Genomic DNA, 19,265 nt, shown 5'->3' on the forward strand with positions numbered 1-19,265 from the left:
CATTCTGGAGTTATATAAAACATCAAACCCACTCCATTTCTTTTTTCCCCCAGGGCAGTGTCACCCCTGTGTCTGTCACCCTGTTTCCGCTTGCTGAGGCTCTACACTGCAGAGCAGAACAGTGGAAGCCTGGAGGAGATTGATGCCTTACTAGGTATGGGAAATGCACTTTTTACAGAGCCTGGCTGCCTGCCTTGCTCCTGTGCCAGATCTGCACAGATTTCCTCCAGCTGCAGGAGGGGTTGTGCATTTTGTGAGGAGGCTGAGATGCTCTGTGCCCACAAAGTGGAAGGGAGGCAGGGAGACAGTTGCTGTGTCTGGGGATGGAGTGGCTGATGGGCCTTACTCCAAACAGCCACTGGAATTGGGGCAGGCTGTGGTAAGAGGCCTGGTAAATGCAAAAACTAAAGCATGGGTAGCACACAGTCCTACCTATACTTTTCTTGCTCTGTGCCAGGTTGTCCCCTGTACCTGACTGACCTGGAGGTTGAAGGGAAGCTGGACTCTCTGTCCAAGCAGGAGCGTGAATTTCTGTGCTCACTCCTGTTCTATGCTCTCAACTGGTTCCGGGAAGTGAGTAGAGCTTTGTCTGCAGCTTCTGGGGTGGAGGGATGAGGGAAGCCCAGGAGGGCAGGGGTTGGTCAGCCAGGAAAGGGGAAGGTGGAGGGGAGGGAATGTTGTGGTCTTTTACCTAACAGAAAGGTTGTGCTCCACTTTCAGAGAGGCTGTAAATTCCCTTTCTTGGAGTGCTCTGTACTCTCTGTTCTATACCTCTGAAGAGTAAAATGCAATGCCTTCATGCAGATTTGGACAATGTATTGGTCAGTGGGATTTTTCCTGCTGCAGTTATTCTCATAACATGAGAAGGGCAGATTTGGTGCAATTCCACATTCCCGGTCCTTCTGCTCCCCTCCCAGGACTGCCTCTTTCCTGGCAGACCTAGGAAATGCCAAGGGATCTTCAGAGCCACAGGTATCACAGAACCTGACAATGTGCTGTCTGCTAATTCCTCTTGTTCAATTAATATTTTATCTATAGGTGTTGTCCTCTTGCTTTTTTTAGATTGCACCAATTGTATCCATGTTCTTATGGACTTCTGAAGAGCTTTGTTCATGCAGTGTGAACCTGGTCACACAGGCCACCTGTGCTGTGTTGTGTATTTATTCAGGACTTGAGAATATTATTCAGAAAAGAAAAAGAAGCAAAGTGGGTACAAATCTCCCTGACTGAGTGAGCTTGGTTTGTGTCTCTAGGTTGTAAATGCCTTCTGCCAGCAACAGGATGCTGAGATGAAAGGGAAAGTTTTAACTCGATTACAGAACATCACAGAGCTGCAGAATGTGCTGGGAAAATGCTTGGCAGGTGAGTATGAAACATTTGTACATTCTGGGCCTGTACCAGGGGTTGCCTTAGACATCAATGGAGGAAACAAATGGTAACACACACTGCAGTTTTACAGTTTTAAAAGTTTGTGCATGGGCAGCTATAATTTTCAATTTGTCCAAATCCAAACTGCTCTTCTTAATCATTTCCTCAGTGAGGAGCACACAAATTACACATTCTAGAGTCACAAGCACACAAACTTTAGCAGATCCCCCAAGACACACCTTGTCCATCTCCCAGTAGCCTGCCCAGATCCCAGGCACTCTGATCTGCTCCACTGCTTCCCACTCACTGCTATTTCAGCTCACTGCTCGTTTGCAGGTAAATTCTTACACTTACCTCACCACTCCACACTTTCCCCAGGACAGTGAAATTTATGGTACTTCCTTTAGATATGTATCTGGCCTGTATGTTGTCATTCAGGAGTTGAATTAACCCAATTTTCTACATTTTGGCTCTTTCAGCAACCCCTGGCTATGTCCCACCACCAGCTACTTTTGACTCTGAGGCCCCGGAGGCTGCACCATCCATGAATGCTGCTGGTCCAGCCAGGAAAAGAGGTGGTAAAGAAGATTTAAAATGTTTAAGCAGACAGATGTGATGGGGGTTGGCTGGCAGATAGCACTTGTGTGTGCCTAAAGCACTAAATTTTTGGCAAAGTCCATCTAGCTGGAAATTTTACCTCATCAACTCCTGTTGCAGCTGAAGTGGAGATGGAAAAATAACCTACACCAAATAGGTGTTGGATAGTCTGTCTCGTTGGGAGAGCTGCTGCATTTAACAGTGAAAATCCAGGGCTTTCATTGATTGCTTTCACATGCCAAAGTACTTTCTGCTACTGCAGCAGCAAGTTCTGTCTTTGATGGGTTTGTGGCATCACCTGGTGCTGAATCTGTGGCTTGAGCTGCCTTGTAAACCCCTGAGCTTTAGGCTGTACCTTACCAATGTTCTGGGAACCTTGGCATGGCTCTGCTGCACAAGGAAATCTTTCCTTCATCCTTTCCCATTGCTAGCTCCCACAGAGAAGACAGAACTTCCCTCTCAGTTTTCAAGCTGAATCAGATTTGCTTTGTTTTTCCTGTCTCTAGTTCTGTTTCTAGATTAGATTTATTTCTAGTTTAGATTAGCATTTCCTGGGAACATATCTGCCTTAAGCCAAAGTGGACAAAAATTCACATTCCATTCAATGAGAACAGCCTTTCCCTCCTGTGCCAAACCCATTGTGCAGGGTCTGGGCCTGTTATGTAGGAGCATGTTGGAGGCAGAAGGAAAGTTTTGACAAGAGGAGAATCCATCACTTTAGATACTGTATTTTGAAGGAGCATTTAATCTATGGACCTGTGCTCCATGTTTTCTTTGTGCTGATTCAAGTGCTCCTAGTGTTGAGCACAGTGTGCAACCTTTGAGTCTGAAGTTGCTTTTGTGTTTAAGGAAGGAAAAAGAAGGCTGATGGCAGCAAAGCTGGCTCTGCAGATCGTTCTCAAGCAGAAGACAGTTCTGAGGGAATCCAGCCTGATACTGAGCTCTCTGAGCTGGACAAGGTAGGTGTGCAGCCCTGGGCACTGCAAGGAAGCCAGAGCAGGGAAGATGCCATGGAAGCAAAAACAAAAGCTTTGAGAGAGGGGTTGTTCCTTCCAAAGTTAATCACAGTCAGTGGTTCAGTTCTGCTTTCTGGCACCTGCCTCCCATCTTAATTTTGTAAATTATGCCTGCAGTGCCCATTCTCCTGCAATTTCCTTTTCAGAGTGCTGCTGACAGAGAGGCAGGAAATCCTCTGGCCCAGCTGCAGAGCTACCGCCCGTACTTCCGAGAGCTGGACCTCGAGGTGTTCACTGTGCTGCACTGTGGGCTGCTCACAAAGTCTGTGCTGGACACAGAGATGCACACAGAGGTGAGTGGAGCAGCCTGAAGCCCACACTGATGAGGCTTTGTGGAATGGCCTCTCTCAGGGACCTTGACCCTTCCTGTTCCACTGAAGTGCACAACGGGCTGGTGCTAAGATGTGTTGGCCCAGGGCTGTGAGCTGGGGACCAGGAGAGCATTTGGCCCCAAGTACTTCAAGGCACTGAGAAAAAGAGACTTTCCTGAGAAGAACAGACATGTCATCTAGTAATGTTAATAACAAACTAATATAAATATTGCATAAAAGGTGAAAGATACTGTACAACATGCATAGACCTAATGGAAAGAAAGGGGCTTTAATACTGACCACAGGTAAGATACAGGGTGGTAGATACACTAAGTATTGCCTGTCAAAAAGAATCTATGACATAAAGTAAAGCCTGTATCGCAAAAACTCAAATGTCTCAAGGCATGAGGAAATCATGAACAGCACAAATGTTGGACTGGAGTCATGGAGGTGCTCTCAGTGAGCAGGGTGCTGTGTATCATCTGGGAGCTTGTAAAAGCTGTATTGCTATGGCTGTGGAAAATAGATATGCTTAATTTTGTTAATACCCTCTTTGTAGGCAGGCTGACTCCATCTGGAGTCTCCTTTTGTCAGAAAATGCATGAGATGGGAGAAGGCCATGGCAGGCTGGAGCACAGCCTGGTCTGTCCCTGCAGACAGCTGTCTCTGTGCATGCAGGTCACAGGCCAGCTGGAAGGCTGTTTGACAAGTCTCTTGGGCTATGTGGCATTATTTCAAAATACTTCTTGCCTGTTATTCAGTTGGTGAATTCTGTGACTCTCTGGGCTTAAACCTCTTTTTATCTTTAGAAGCTTATTTCAATGTCAATGTATATAAATCTGTTCTTTCTCAGTTGTTAAGTTGTACTGACATTGCCTCAGCTGTTTAGAGCATCAGGATGGCTTCATGCTTTGAGTAACCAGAGCCAATGCCTCATCCCTGCCATGGGGGAGCATAAAACCAAGCATCTACCAAATAAGTCCTGAGGTTAACCTAGTCCAGGAGTCATGACTGGAAACAGGGTAAACTTGAGCTTCAAGGCACTACAGCTACATCTGGGTCCTGGGACTGACTGTTCTTTTAATTGCAGGCTCGTGAAGTTGTGCAGCTGGGGCCTGCTGAGCTTTGCTTCCTTCTGGATGACCTGTGCTGGAAGCTGGAACATGTGCTGCCCTCAGGCTCCACAAGGAGGGTGCCCTTTCCAAAGGCAAGAGCAGCAGCAGGCTGTGGGTCCTAGGCTGAGGCACAGCACATCAGGGGCTTCCTGAGAAATGTTTTTCAGAATTACTTCACTTGTTAGTTCAGTGGAAGTGTGACACCCAGCTGTGTGCCAGAGCAGCACTTTTGAAAAAGTCTTGTGTACACAGCTCTTGCTGAAGTGTTTGCAGCCTCTGGTTCTCTGCGTGTCTCAGGAAAGGGTATTTAACTGAGGCAGTCTTGTAGCCTCAAAACTCAGGTGACCCTTTTCCTAGCCCTCCCTGGGGACACTGGCTGTGCTGCTCAAATTTAGCCAGGCCAGATGGCTGCAGCAGCCAGCAGAAGCTGCTGCATCCGTGTTTCTGCTTTTTCTGCATTAGAAGCCCCTCTGAGTGCAGAAACTCCTTGCTGATGCCTTCAGGAGGAAAGTAAATGCATGTCCCACTGCATTAAACTGAGAAATGCACTGCAATTGGCTGGGCTTTTGGGCTTTTCATGGTCATTGTTCTTTCTCTTTGTCTTTTTACCTATCTTAATTCCCATGTGCAGAGACTGTCTTCTCTTAGTGTTTGAGTAAAGTGTTGGATTGTCTCATCCAACCTAAATTATTCTATAAGAGCTGTGTGTCAGATCAGTTTTATCCTTTTAGTCAAATGTTATCCATTTGTGTGAGTTGGTGGTGCTGGTTCAGTAGAAGCCAACTTTCCTACCCTGTGACCCTTCCTGTCCCTGTATGGCATAAGGGATTGCACTGCTTGGCAGCATCTGAGATGTAACAATTGAAGTTATTCTCAAGAGAGTCTAATGAAGCAACTTTTATCTTTTGTGTTTGCTGCAGGAGAGAGGCAACAAGGATATTGGCTTTTCCCATCTGTGTCAGAGATCTCCCAAGGAAGTTGCCATGTGTGTGGTTGATCTACTCAAGCCATTGTGTAAGCACATGGAGAACATGCATAACTACTTCCAGGTTAGTTGACAGCAGTTTTTTGACTAAAAAACCCCTAAAGTTTTGTCTCCTGTAAAGATACTTTTAATTTGGTTTGAGGGGAAAAAGAGTCACTTTGTTTTCTTCCGGTTTTTTTAATGTGGAATTTATGGGAATGGATTCTTGTGCCATTATCTTTATTTGGAATAGTGTTTAATGGATTATTTGATTTGTATTAAAGGCAGCTGTACAAAATCAGGGTGCAGAAGGTGAACCAGGAGAGAACATCCAGGAGCACCAGCTGATGTCCTCCTGCTACCAACTGCTCTTACTGACTTTTCGCTCCTTATTTGCTTGGTGAGTTTAAAATAAAAGTCCATAGTTGTACCCATTTATTGCTTCTTCTTCTTGTTTCTTTTCTTTAAAGTGTTTGCACCCTGCCAAAGGCCTGTCAGCCATGAAAAACAACCCACTGCAGTGGGTGGAGGCTTCTAAGCACTTCTTAGTTAAGCCAGGCTTCATTGCCTGATTCTGAGCAGTGCTCAAGCTGTAGGTGATGAAGCACTGACTGGGTAGAATTCAGTCTGGCTTTTGGGTCAAGGTCAGCATAAGGGGCACACTGGTACACCTAGCTGAGCAATTTCCAGTCTGCCTAGGGATCTTGGATTTTCTTACCCATCCTTTCCCATTTCCTTCCCCTTATCCTTTGCTAAATTGTCACTGCCTGAATCCTGAGTGATGGAAGAATTTCTTTTGCCAATGAGAAAAGATGAAGGTGTATTTCACTGGCAAAAAGCCAACACTGTTGATGCATTCAAGCTGAATTCATAAATATCCAACTCAGAAATGCTTGTGCATTCTGCAGACTTCTGCATCTGCTACCATAATCCAGGATAGTATCATAAAAATTTTTTTTCTAAACCCCAATTTGGATTTGCTTGTGGAAAGCATTTTAGCTTTGTTGTACTTCATGAACAGCAGTAACTGCATAAAAAGATGTCTGAGGTTTGTCTCCTGTTGATCTCTACTGGAGACTGAGGGCCCCTGATCCACTCCTGGCCATTCCCAGATTTGTCATTCCCTCTTTAGCCAGTGTGAATGTTGGTTGTTCCTGAGTTCATCTATTTTGTAAATCAGAGAACCTGGTCAGTTTTGTACCAGACAATCCAACATCAGTTTTGCTGTCCAGTATAAAATCTGTTTTGCTGCAGGTCAGACAGCCTTATATATTGGAATGAGCTGTCCAGTCCACTGAAATTCAACAACCAAATTGCAGCTCTTTTTACATTTGTTTAGTCAAGGCCTCTTACATTACCAATGGTTAATTAGATTTTGTGGTACTGGTGCACTTGATCATTATCATTATCAAGTCTACCTGTTCAGTCTATAGAACTGGCATGTGGATGTATTTGATTATTTCTAGCATAGATATCCTCACAGACACTGGGAGTTCAGAGAAATAATGAAGATCCCTAGAGTTTTCCCCCTGTAAGGCTCCTACCAGCTGCTCAGGAGGTGACCACCCATGGTCAGTGCATTGCACAGCCGCTATCATTATACATCCTGTGGTTTAGGTCTGCATAGCATTGGTTTAGTATATATGGACCTCCACTTCTGGGAAATGGCCTCTCCTCACCAAGCTAGATCTGCAGTCTAACTGAAAAATTGATGTTGTTTGTGCTCAATGCTTTCCATTGTCATTGATTTTTCAATTTTTTGTGTCCCTTTATAACTCTCATATTGCAGGACTTATCTTGAGTATCCAGCTTCTCTATTTTTCACCTTGCCAAATAGGCTTAGATATGCATTTGCATCTGATATCTCTTCTGTTCTGATGATGAACTGGATTTTTTTTTTCCCCCTCAGGAATGGTTTTTCTCAGCATGAAAATACTGACTTGCTGAGGTCAGCTCTCCAGGTGCTTGCAGACAGACTAAAGCCAGGAGAGACAGAGTTTCTTCTTCTTGAGGAACTGATAAGGTAGAATCTATATTTCACACTGTTTGAAATGAACAAATTTCAGGGATTTTTCTCTGTTTTGTGTGGGCATTATGGGCAAATGTGTATTTGGGAGCTGTCATAGAGACTACACAGAGCTTTGTGTTTAATTGAATGGCAGTGTAGTCAAACCTTGTTAAAGGATTAAAAAATGTAAAATATGCATGAATCTGTGAATTTCATTTGTTTGTATGCTGTTGAGACAAGGAGATTAGTAGGATTCCCAGAAGGAATGGCTATGTTCTGCAGAGTTAAAATGCTTACAGGTTCACTAGGCAAAAGCAGTATATAAAGCTGTTGCTAGACTCTGAGTGGCTGGGGCTTGAGAGAATTTTTCAGTGATTGAACTCCTATGTATTACTGGCTGATCACCCCTTCTTCAGAAGGGCACTGCCAGAGACAAAACACTGGGATATGGAGACCTTGAATCTGAGATAGTCTAATGCTTCCTTTTTATTTGTGTGTGTCTGAGACATTACCCTGTCTGCACTTTTTTTACCTTCTCCCTTTCCTTTCATCCCCAGTGAGAGTTTTCAGTACCTCCTGAATTTCCAGCAGAGTGTTCCCAGCTTCCACTGTGCCTATATCCTCACTCAGCTCCTGATTGCCATTGCTGAGAAACCCATGTCTGGCTGGAAGAGGGAGAAAATGGGTAATGTGTGAAGAGTCACTCATCTCAGATGAGTTTTTGTGTGGTCTTTGCCTTTTAAGGGAGAGATTTCCCTTTCACATCCTGGTAATCTTACTGGGTGAACAGTCCTAGCCATTAATAAGGGAACAGCAGTAAATATATGGGACACTCTTTGGTGTGTGTTCTGCTGTGCCTCAGTCACATGCAGGCAGGCAGACTCAGCTCTCTCAGCTGGTGTTTTTAAAAATCAGAGCTTCACAACTTTCAGGAGTTCTAAGCATGAGCCTGCTGTTCAGTGTTGGTACCAGTTTAATCACTGGTTATGGAGGTGAGTGATCACAGACTTGATCTGATGTACCTTCCTACTCTAAGTACAGATGTCTGTGACAGCTTGTTTCCAAAATTTATTGAAATGAGCTGCAAATACAGCTGTTACTCCAGGGCAGAGAGAGGAAAACCTGTAAATTCTTAACCCCATGCAACAAATGTTTCCAGTTAAGAAAGAGTCTCTCATAGATTAGGACCCATTACATAAGATAAATAGCAGATAAAGGATAGGCATGGTTGCAGGGAATATACAAGAAAACTACTTGATCTCCACTTCAGCACTGACATAAAGACTCCAGACACTTGCCTCCCTCAGCCATTCCTTGTCATACTAAGACACCTCTAGAATTTGTCCTTCTCCAATCCCCATAGCCACACAGAATTGTAACTTCCCTCCTTAAAGACAATTTTGCTATTTTAAACAGTCCCACATTGGGAGAATGACTGATTGTGGCAGGCAATAACCTATTTTAACTAATCATTTCCTGGTTTTAAACATTTCTGCAAGAGACAAGCAGGTTTGTTAGCAGTTTTGATTTCAGAAATCTGGTAAGATTTTAAACTTGTCTGTTCACATTTATTACTATAGTGCTGTGGCCAAAAGGTCAAGTCACTTGTTATTGGAACTCCATTTCTGGAGATGGATATCCTAAGGGTTGCACATGGCCTAATTAAAAACAAATAGATGGCACACTGTAGAAGCTGCCAAACAAGTAAGATTTAACTTAAGTTTGTCAGAAGTGGCCAGAGGTGGATGATGGTTCTGATGTGAGCAGGTATTCCAGACCAGGAACATGCTGGATGTGCAAATACTTTGTTATCATGATATATGTCCTTGTGGCCTTGCAGCTTTTTAGGGAAAATGCATTCTGACTTAGAAAGGTCAGGCACATGAGGGGCAGTGATACTGTGATCTTTCAAAAATCATTTGAATATGCAGATTTTATATGGAAGAAGGATTTTTTTTACTAATATTTTTCTTTCACTAAGTTGTCCCTTATGTTTCCCAGCTTCTCTAGCAAAGCAGTTCCTCTGCCAGTCCTGGGTGAAGCCCAGTGGAGACAGAGAGAAGGGCAGCCAGTTCAACAGTGCCCTGCACACCCTGCTCTGGTAATGCTCAAACCATTCTCTCAGGCACACCAAGACACTCTATTTTTTTAGTGATTACTGTTGCTACAGAGGAATGGCCCCTCTGAATCATAACCCTCATGCTTGCACAGCTTGGCCTGAAGCCCTGTTTCTGCACTGTTTCTAAAGCTCAGTTTCTTTCATGGTTTGAAATCTGAGGTCCAGCTGAGCACCTTTCTTCATCAGGTCCTCTGTCCCTTGTGTCAGGAAGTTCTCATCAATGGCCTCCAGGAGTCTCCTGGATTGCTTATGCCCTGCTGGGCTGTCCTTCCAGCAAGTGTCATGGTGGTTAGTTTGCCATGAGGATCATGGGGGTACTCCTGGCTGTCTGTAGAAGGCTTTGTTGGCTTGTTCCTGATCCAGGTTGCCCATAGCAGGCAGCCATTTAAGTGTCACCCATACTGATTGGGTGTTCTCTCTCAGAAAGGGCAATTCCATCTCATCCTCTTCCCAGCCTGTCCTTCCTGAATACTGAAATGGGGGAATAGTGAATCCATGTATGTTTCAGATCATGGTAGCTTTTAATGACACCACTGTGACAGTTCTAAGTAGTGCTTTGGGTTTCCTGCATGTGATTGCTTTTGCCAGGGAAAAGCTTGGCAGTTTTAGGCCACATGTTTCAGGTAGGGCAGTGTTCAAGGCCTTGTTGTGTCATTCTGTGAGGTATCTACTGATCAGCTATGTTGGTTTTGGATTTAGTGTCTACCTGGAGCACACAGATAACATCCTGAAAGCCATAGAGGAAATCTCCAGTGCTGGTGTTGCTGAACTGATGAACTCTCCCAAAGATGCATATTCTTCTACTTATCCTACCCTAAGCAGGTAATTGTAGCAATAGAAACTTTGAATTCTATGATATATATAATGATAATTTCTGCTTTTAAATATGTAGTTTTCTTATTTTGTGGCCTATTGTAATTTCATGTTGGTACTGTGATGGCTACTCTGGACACTTGTAAACATTGTTTTGGCACTATGCAACAGGTAGCATGGGGTAGCTTTATGCCAAAGTGGAATGTTCTGTGTTTAATATGATGCTGAGTTTATTTCTGTGAGCCATTTTAACTGGAGAATGAACTGCTGTCTGTCATCAGTGTTGTCTCTGTGGTATAAAGCACTCCAAAAGTCAGCCCCAGAGGCCTGAGATGGCTGTAGGCAATCTGGGCAGATATGCAGTGTGCAAAAACACACTCAGGGTGCTTCTGCCCTAGCCTGGGAATTTGGAAGCAGGGGTGAAGAAAGTTCCTGTACTCTGAAACTTCCAAAATTATCTTATGCTGAGAGTTGCAATCCTTCCACTGTGCACCCCTACAGCTACAAGGAAGTGGTGGTGTCTAAGTGTCATTCACACTAAGGAAGTGCTAGTGACTTCCCAGGATTCTTCATCTGTCTGGGCAATTAGGCTGGGCTGTACCTGTTTATGAGTCCTAGGGCAAATCTTCTGTGATTTCCTACTGAGAAGGATGCCCAGCTGGGCAACCTTTGACTTTTCTGCATCATTCTGGTCACAAACAGCCTATCAAAATGCCCAGAGCTGACTTGCAGTTTTTTTCATTTTCTCCATAGGCAGACATTCCCAGTTTTCTTCAGAGTAATGATGGCTCAGCTGGAGAGTTCAGTGAAAAGCATCCCAGCTGGGAAACCATCAGACTCAAGTGAGGTAGGAATATCAATACACTGGACTTTGTAAGGGGAAGAAAACTTAGGCTAAACTGGACAGTACAATAAAGATGTATAAACTGGAAAGGAATTTACTTCTGAACTTTGTCTAGGAAATGCAGTCAGACACCTTCCTTCATCAGTGTATATTGACATTGATATGCAGGGTAACATATAAGTAACATCTTTTTTTCCTGGTTTGCACCAGGAAAAAATCTAGTAAATCCAGTTTGCACCATGTCAAAAATCTAGTAAATCCAGCAGAAGCTGCAACCAGAAAATAGGCATTAATCAGCAAAATACTTAACTGTGCAGTTGATCTGCACACCTGTGTGGGAGGACAGCAACTTTTTGCAACCAAGAGCTTCTCTGAGAGCAAGCAAGTTAACTCCTAGCACTTAAAGCCACTGATCAGGCTGGAATTGCCATGGAGTGTTTCTGCTGTGATAAATACGCTTGTGGTGAAGCTTTGTTCCTTTGCCTTCAACAACAACAGTGCTTTATGTACAGCAAATGCTGAAAGCACATCCAGCAGTGAGAGGAAATGCAGCCTCCTGGGTTCTTGTCCCCTTGCATCCTATAGGTGCAGCTGGAGAAGCTGCTGCGCTGGAACATCGCTGTGCGGAACTTCCACATCCTTGTTAACTTGGTCAAGGTGAGCTTCTGGCTGGTTTTCTGCCTTTGCCCCCAAATTCTCAGTGAGGCCTGGTGTTCACAGGCTCAGGAGCACTGGGGAAAAACAAAGTGTGACTGTGGAACAACCTGGAGCTAGCCATTATAAAGCCAGTTATAATCTGTGCCCTGTCCCACTGGACAAAATATCCCCTTCTGGTTCATCCAGTGTCTCTTGAGTGTGACGCTGTTTGGGCCAGAAGGTGATAGGTACAGCTCCACTTCTCTCCTTGCTTAGGTTGATCATTACTGTTTATTTTTACATATCTGAAGTGATAATTGGCAAGCCCAGGTTTTTCTATACAGCAGCATTCACTGGAACCCTACCTGTGTACCAGATGCCTTTGGAGAGCATAAAGGGTAGAGCTGGGCCACTTAGTTCAGTTTTGCCCATAGTTCAGTTTAGTCCACAGCAGCACCAGGGTTACCTTCACATTATTTTGCCCATCTCAGTTTTGCTTTGTCTGCTATGTGATTATTTGCCCATCAGCTGGGCTTGGGTCTCTCAAATCCCAAACTGTTAAGAACATTAGACTCATTGAGATAATTTTGTGCCATCTGCAAAAGGTGCACCTTAGCTCACTGAACAGCAATCCTGCCAAAGGCTTCCAGCTGAGAGCCACCACAATTCATGTGCTTATGTGGTGTTCCTGCTGAATGAGAGAATCCTTGAGAATGGATGTTGCTTTAGAGCAGGATTCACACATTCACAGGGGTGTGCTGTGCTTACACAGTTTTCCTTAAACTTGTGGACTGATCTGACTCTTTTTTCCTCTTGTCCATGTAGGTATTTGACAGCAGGCCTGTACTCAGCATCTGCCTGAAGGTAAGCAAAAGTTCAAGATAACTAAAGAGAGCAGTTTAAGTAGCAGCTTTCTTGACTCATTGCCTCTAGTGCAGTAGAGTGGGTACTGGGTTCTCAGGAAGAAGCACATATTGTATTCCATACACCTTGCTATACATATATATGTATAGTGATTCTAACATTTGCATTTAGTTGAGTATTATTCCCAGATGCCTGGTGGATAAAACCAGGAATGTGTACAATGATGAGACCTGGTCCTTCTTGCCTCTCTTTGCCGGGATTTAAGTGGGACCCTTTACTGACCCTGCATATTCCAGTACAGCACATATGTACAGTACATATTCACATGAATATAGTCTTTTTCTAAGCAAGAACAGTCTCTGGGGTACTTGGAAGATTGTATCATTACCTCCTCTGACTCTGTGATGGTTCTTTGAGAAGGAGTTTCAATTTGCTTGCTGACATATTTGTCTCTGTTTTACAGTATGGCCGCCTCTTTGTGGAAGCATTTCTGAAGCTGGCCATGCCTCTCCTGGACCACAGCTTTAAAAAGCACACGGTAATCCTGGGGACAGAATGGCTGCAGCCAGCTGGGAATCATGACTGATACTGCCTCCATAGACACATCTCACCTCTATCCCATAACCCTTTGAAAGGACTGCTAGGACTAAGGCTGTTCAATATTCTTGTTTCCCTATGGAAAAGTCCTTTGAGAGTGATTTGCTGATCTGCTTATTTATTGCAGGATGATGTGCAGAGTTTGCTGAAAACCTTGCAGATGAGTACCAGACAACTTCATCACATGTGTGGCCATTCCAAGGTAAGATAAGTTCCATTTTCAGCACAGACTCCTGTCCTAAGGATGGTATTATTTCCCTTCCACTGCTTTTCCAGGGCATTGGCAGGTTCTACTTGCATGCTTCCAGCAGGGTCTGTGCAAGCAAAAGCTCTGAGAGAAGGTGAAATAGCCTTGTTTAATGGCCAAAAGTGGAAGCATTTATTCTGGAAGTGGCTGACTTGAATGTTAGGTCAGGTTGGCATAATATTTTTTTTAACACAGAGGTTCTGGATATCTTTAGTTATTGGCATCTATTGCTGGTTGTTTCTGAGAACACAAGCTAAGGTCTTAGAGACCTTGAACAAAGTACAAATGCCAGATTGATAATATAGGAGAGAAGCTTTGCCAAAGATGAACAGCCTTGTGACTCAGAAGAATCAGCAACAGGAGGTGGATGGGGAAAAACCCTGCTCAAAGTCCTTTTGAGGTGGCTTTTATGTTATGTTGGTAAGGGCAAAGGGAGAAGGAGGACAGTGATAACAGTCTGTCTCTGTGGGAGACTTGGGCAGGAAGGAAGGAGAGGATTAGAGCTTTGCTGACAGTGTGTGTTGCAAGAGAGAATCACACAGGAGCAGATAGGAAGATCTTCCTGTGTGCTGCTTTGTTCCTGACTCCTAAAAGGTTCATGAACACTTGTCCAAGAAGGGAGCTTTGCCAAAGTAGCTGAAGGGGGAAAGCCAGCTACCAGCCTGGCTCCCAAGCCAGAATTGCTACCCATTTAGGCAAGAGCTGGCATCAGAAGCATAGATATTTAGCTGAAGATCAGAAGATGCTGTTGCACCGCTCAGCACAGAGAGAGAAGTGGAAGCTGGCACAAACCCTGACAATGCTAAAAAGTCCTCATATTTCAAAGTGAAATCCTCATGCCTGCTTTAAAGTCACAATTCACCTTGTTAGCAGGAAAAGCAGCATTGCAGCTTTTCATGTAATCTTTATCTTTGCACTTGGCCAGCATGTTCAAGTGCTGTGGCCCATGGTCCTTGTTAGCACGGGGCTGCAATTAATGAACACCTGTGTTCTACCACTTCTCTGGTACAGATCTCTGTACCAAATCATTTTGCAAGAATGAGAAGGCAGAAACTGAATCTGGGGCAAGTAAATGTATGCAATGAATGTTCCATACTTGTTTGAAGAGGAGTTGACACCAACATTTGTTAAACCAGCCTTGATTTCACTTTCACACAAACCTCAGGGAGCTCACTAACCCACGGTGCAGGGTGACCTAGGATTTGTCACTCTCCCTCAATACATGTGTCTTTAAAGAGCATTACACAGCAGGCAACAGCAGTCAGCTTCCCCTGTCATTCCCTAAGTATTTGTCATTTCCCCTTTCACACCAAGCCTCTTTTCTGTTTACATACCTAACCCTGGGCACGTGGACAGTTTCTGGAGACAGAATTTTGCCAGTGCTGTACTTTGTTGAGTCTCCAAACTGCCTGCACACAGTGGGGCAGGTTCCAGGGCCCAGGGAGCATTGTGAGTGTTGACTGTGTCATTAGCAAGGGTTCTGCTGATTGGGTTTTGATCAGTGCTGATGATGGCCAGCTCCTGCCTGTTACATAGACTAGAGAACAGCTTGCTGTCGGTAAGCAGTTACCAACTTTGCTTCAACCCTGTTGGCAGAACTTGAAGCAAAGCAGTGTCCCTCTGCCCCAAGCATGTTGAACTCTTCCAAGAAATGCAGGTGACCTGAATTCAGAGTACAGATAATGAGAGCACCTTAATCCCAGAAGATTACAAAGTATTCTCATGAAAGAGGAAAATACTTGCATACAAAATAATTGTGCAGGTTTTGGCAGGTTGACAGGATTTGTGGTTTAGCAGTGACTGTTCTGTACTGCAGATTGAAGCCTAGCAGGAGATGCTCACCCAGAGCTAAATCTCTAGGATGCCTGGCATAGCTGCCCTTCCTCTGGTGGTTTTTGCTTACAGCAACTCCATCTGTTCCTCCTGTCCTAGTTCTCTAAAAGCCAATGCTGCTTTGCTCCAGAGAAGCTGGATTTGGAGATTATAGTGCACACACATTCCATGTAAAGGAATTGCTTGAGGCAGTGAGGAAGAAAAGGTTGTGATGGAAGTGGTATATTTAATACCTTTCTCGTTTTTTCTGAGCTTGGGAATTCAGCAGAGAAGTTACTAGCTTCTCTCTGGAGTTCATGACAAAACCAGATTTATTTTAATCCAGGTGAATGTGAATATTTGGATTGTTGTCAGGGATCAGTTTAGACAAAATACTGATCTGAGCTTTATTTTTTAACAATAGCCATAATTTGGTCAAGAAGTGATGTCATGTGGGCAAGCTTTGTGGGGGTCATGTCCATCCCACCTGATAACCAATGGCTTTTAAACAGCCAGAACACTCAGGCAAGAATCAATCCTCATCACATTTTACTGTTGCATAGATTCACCAAGACATTGGATTGACCAACCATGTGCCTTTGTTGAAGAAGTCTCTGGAACAATTTGTGTACAGAGTGAAGGCAATGCTGGCATTCAACCACTGCCAGGAGGCCTTCTGGGTCGGCATCCTCAAAAATCGGGATCTTCAGGTGAGCCACTGCCCTGCCTGGGGCACTTAAAATCTGGGAGAGGACAATGCTCATCTTGCCCAACACTAGAGACATCTCTAACTCTCCCCGTGTGTGTGGGTATAGCTAAAAGGCCAAATTCAGTGTGACCACAGTGCAGCCATGTCTAGTGCAGGAAAAAGAAGAATTTTATTTCAAGATTAAGAGTTTGCATCTCTAGGCTCTTGCACTGAGGGGTCAGATTTGATCATTATTAACAGGTACAGGGAATTTTTGGCTGTTCCCTGACAAGAACTACATGCACAAGAGGGAAGAATGTAAAGGCCATTTGAACATCTTCACACACTTTAATGTGCGGTTTTAAAAGAAGCCAGTTCTGGCTCTTCATTTTTCACTGTAGAAGCAGGACAGTTGAACAAAACCTGATTTTTTTAAACTCTAAAACTTTTATTTAAGAAGGCAACAAAATGCCCTTTTCTCCCATCCCACCCTGGCATGCTTTCTCGGCTTCACGTACGCTCAGTACAGATCTTGTGTTCAACTTAGGGAGAAGAAATTTTGACTCAGGCCTCTGAGGAGAGGGGCTCGGATGAGGACTCGGGGGACGAGGAGGACTCGGCGGAGGGCCCCGCTGAGGAGGTACTTCAGGGGCCGCCGGGCTGCGCTGCTCCGAGGCGGGGGATGGCGGGGGTGCAGCCCGGGTACTGACGGGGCCCGTCCCGCAGGAGGCGAGCGGCAGCGACACGGACGGCAGCGAGGAGCGCGGCGGGGCCGGGCCCGGCCGTGAGGCGGCGCGGCCCTGAGGCACCGGGCGGGCGGGCGGGGCGCGGCTCCCGCGCAGGCGCGGCGGCGGCGGCGGCCATGTCGGTGCAGGAGGACCCGGTGCAGCGGGAGATCCACCAGGACTGGGCCAACCGCGAGTACATCGAGGTGATCACCAGCTCCATCAAGAAAATCGCGGACTTCCTCAACTCCTTCGGTGAGGGCGCGGCGCGGGGGCTGCGGGCGGGCCGGGGCGGGCGGTGCGGCGGCCCGCGGTGTCTCACTGCCGCCTCCCCGCAGACATGTCGTGCCGGTCCCGGCTGGCCACCCTGAACGAGAAGCTGACGGCGCTGGAGCGGAGAATCGAGTACATCGAAGCCCGGGTGAGCAGCGGGGGAGGTGAGCCGGGTGCGGGCCGGGCCCGGGGCCGGCTCTGGTTGAGGCTTTTCCTTTTCCCGTAGGTCACCAAGGGGGAGACGCTGACATAGGCCCGGGGCGGCCCCAGCACCGCCGCCCCTCACCCCGCTCGGGGCCCGCCGCCACCGCCGCCGCCTCTGCTCGTGTTGCCAATAAACCGCTGTGCTCCTGCCCTGCCTGCTCTCTGCGTGCCTGCCTGGGGCCGGGCCGCGGGATGCCCGGCTCCCTGCCACCGTCCTGGATGTCCAGAGCCTGCCCTTCCATCCGCCTGACTCGCGGGGTTTGGGCACACGTTCCTCCCCACGCGTGGGGGCTGCACCACAGGGGCTGTGGGCCAGGCTGTTGTCAGCTCCTGGAGGCACCTGACTGGCCTTTGGGGCGCTTTGTGCTCCTGCTGGGATCATAGAAAATCTGATGGTCCCTGTGGTCTGGAGGGTGTCTCAGCCTTCACATGTGCACATGTCAGGGCAGTGTGGGGACAGCAGGCTCACCTGGCGTGGTGCACATGCCACAGGAAAGGGCCCTTTGCCAGCACCCGGGAAGAGGAGTTTCTCCTCTCTGCGAGGCAAGTGGCAAGGAGAAGGAAGTCTCTCAGCCCTTCCCCACCACTCCTCTATTTATCTCAGTTTTTCAGTGGGCATCTAAATCTGCAGATTCACTGCTCATATTTAGTGTTTGTTGGGGAGTCAATGGAATTGGTGTCAGCAAAGGTTTTATTACTTCCCAGCAGGCTTTAAAAGTCTTGGTATGTTCTCCAACTGTAATCTTAGCTTTTTCATGATGGCACTGTCATGCCTGCAGTGTTTACTGAGCACCTGAGTTACTTAATGTTTGTTATATTTTTGATGCTATCTGACATCAGCTGGTTCCTTGTTGATGTAGGTCCTCCTCCGAGCTCACAGTTTTGTTCTCCATAGGAATCTCTGTTTTCCATTGTTTGAATAAGTGCTCCTCCAGTTTTTCCCTCAGCTCTCATGGTTACTGTCAGTTTGGGCTGCACATCAGGGAGGCTTGGCTGTGGAAATGAGTGCTTTGTAGCAGCCCTGCAGTGAAGCAGAACAGCCATGGCTCACTGCCCTTAGGTGTAGGGGCCATATCAAATTATACTGTTGTCATAAGAAGATTGATAGATGGTAGGAAAGCAGCTCTCCCTTGGCTCCAAGGTGGCTGCTCTGTAGTACATCAGAAGTACTGCCATGGCCATGCATTGCTTACTGTGCATGTGCTGGAGTCCTGAGATCTCCATCATTGGAGATAACTCAGTATTTATCTGGAGAAGGCCCTGAACTAATTGGATGTTGAAGTTGGCCCTGCGTTGAGTGGGATGGGGTTGAGGCAGAGACCAGCAGAGGTTCTTGCCTAAATTATGCTGAGATTCTTCAATCCAAAGACTGAATGGGAGAGATGGTACCACAGACAGTCTCTGGCACTGTGTCTGTACTGGGCTGACCTCTTAACTCGAGATCCATTGCTTGTTTCTGTTCCCAGCTAGTGGCACGGTGTGTCTCAATCCCTTCCTGGTCTCACTGGCTGTTGGAATGGCACTTTCTCCTCTCATACCAGGATTTCTCAGAGGAGTGGGGTTTGCCATGCAGTTGGTGGGATCTGCTGGAAGTTGCCACTCCCCCCAGGATTTGTGCTCTCACAGAGCTTCAGCACTGTGGGATCAGCCTGTCTGGTTCATCCCCCAGCAGCAGGGATGCTGGGCAGCTCACTGCTCTTCAGAGTTCTGCCCTTTTCCTTTCAAGAAGCCTTACTAGTTCCCTAAGGAGCCAGGTTTTCTGCTTGGGTGCTGCTTACTCCAGGCCATCTCTGGGAGGTGAAGCCTCCTGGTCCTCAGGCTGGTACTGCTTCCTCCAGCACCTGCTGTGATGTGCAGCCTTGTAATAGATGGAGCTTTGATACATTTCATTATTTCAAATACTGGGGAATTCTGTTTGCCTTTTTTCTTTGTACTGTATTTTGGTTTTTGGTTTGTTTTTTTTTTGGTTTGTTTTTTTTTAGAATATGATGCCCCAGGAACCCACATTAAATTTTTCTGGAGTGGATTTGTGTATTCTAATTTAGATGACTGATTTATGTGGTG

The 19,265-nt window shown here is 46.0% G+C and overlaps 3 protein-coding genes across 3 annotated transcripts in view; 2 read left to right on the forward strand and 1 right to left on the reverse strand.

Annotated features, from left to right (window-relative positions):
• The window catches only part of FANCD2 (FA complementation group D2), a 34,767-nt gene extending 17,964 nt beyond the window's left edge, over positions 1-16,803 (forward strand). The window contains exons 23-43 of the mRNA XM_063164302.1: positions 54-154; positions 458-573; positions 1,254-1,362; positions 1,848-1,943; positions 2,815-2,924; positions 3,128-3,274; positions 4,383-4,499; positions 5,328-5,456; positions 5,656-5,771; positions 7,281-7,394; positions 7,937-8,064; positions 9,381-9,480; positions 10,198-10,320; positions 11,065-11,158; positions 11,741-11,812; positions 12,617-12,655; positions 13,119-13,193; positions 13,380-13,454; positions 15,875-16,021; positions 16,547-16,639; positions 16,726-16,803. Of these exons, the coding sequence (XP_063020372.1) occupies positions 54-154; positions 458-573; positions 1,254-1,362; positions 1,848-1,943; positions 2,815-2,924; positions 3,128-3,274; positions 4,383-4,499; positions 5,328-5,456; positions 5,656-5,771; positions 7,281-7,394; positions 7,937-8,064; positions 9,381-9,480; positions 10,198-10,320; positions 11,065-11,158; positions 11,741-11,812; positions 12,617-12,655; positions 13,119-13,193; positions 13,380-13,454; positions 15,875-16,021; positions 16,547-16,639; positions 16,726-16,803 (2,179 nt within the window). The remainder of the gene's footprint in view (positions 1-53; positions 155-457; positions 574-1,253; positions 1,363-1,847; positions 1,944-2,814; positions 2,925-3,127; positions 3,275-4,382; positions 4,500-5,327; positions 5,457-5,655; positions 5,772-7,280; positions 7,395-7,936; positions 8,065-9,380; positions 9,481-10,197; positions 10,321-11,064; positions 11,159-11,740; positions 11,813-12,616; positions 12,656-13,118; positions 13,194-13,379; positions 13,455-15,874; positions 16,022-16,546; positions 16,640-16,725) is intronic.
• Positions 1-19,265, reverse strand: part of SLC38A3 (solute carrier family 38 member 3) — a 238,553-nt gene that overhangs the window by 215,448 nt on the left and 3,840 nt on the right. The gene's annotated exons all lie outside the window — the stretch shown is intronic.
• BRK1 (BRICK1 subunit of SCAR/WAVE actin nucleating complex) lies at positions 16,832-19,227 on the forward strand. The gene is made up of 3 exons (XM_063164639.1): positions 16,832-16,979; positions 17,063-17,145; positions 17,224-19,227. The coding sequence occupies exons 1-3, from the start codon at positions 16,862-16,864 to the stop codon at positions 17,248-17,250; spliced, it is 228 nt and encodes a 75-aa protein (XP_063020709.1). The 5' UTR covers positions 16,832-16,861; the 3' UTR covers positions 17,251-19,227.

Source organism: Melospiza melodia, chromosome 10 (genome assembly GCF_035770615.1).
Source record: "Melospiza melodia melodia isolate bMelMel2 chromosome 10, bMelMel2.pri, whole genome shotgun sequence".
NCBI lineage: Eukaryota > Metazoa > Chordata > Aves > Passeriformes > Passerellidae > Melospiza > Melospiza melodia.

Bases quoted from the DNA above. Each gene is read 5' to 3' on its own strand.
- BRK1 (XM_063164639.1), top strand. From the start codon at position 16,862: ATGTCGGTGCAGGAGGACCCGGTGCAGCGGGAGATCCACCAGGACTGG. The intron at 16,980-17,062 runs GTGAGGGCGCGG...GCCTCCCCGCAG, and splicing joins GGACTTCCTCAACTCCTTCG to ACATGTCGTGCCGGTCCCGG. The intron at 17,146-17,223 runs GTGAGCAGCGGG...CTTTTCCCGTAG, and splicing joins TCGAGTACATCGAAGCCCGG to GTCACCAAGGGGGAGACGCT.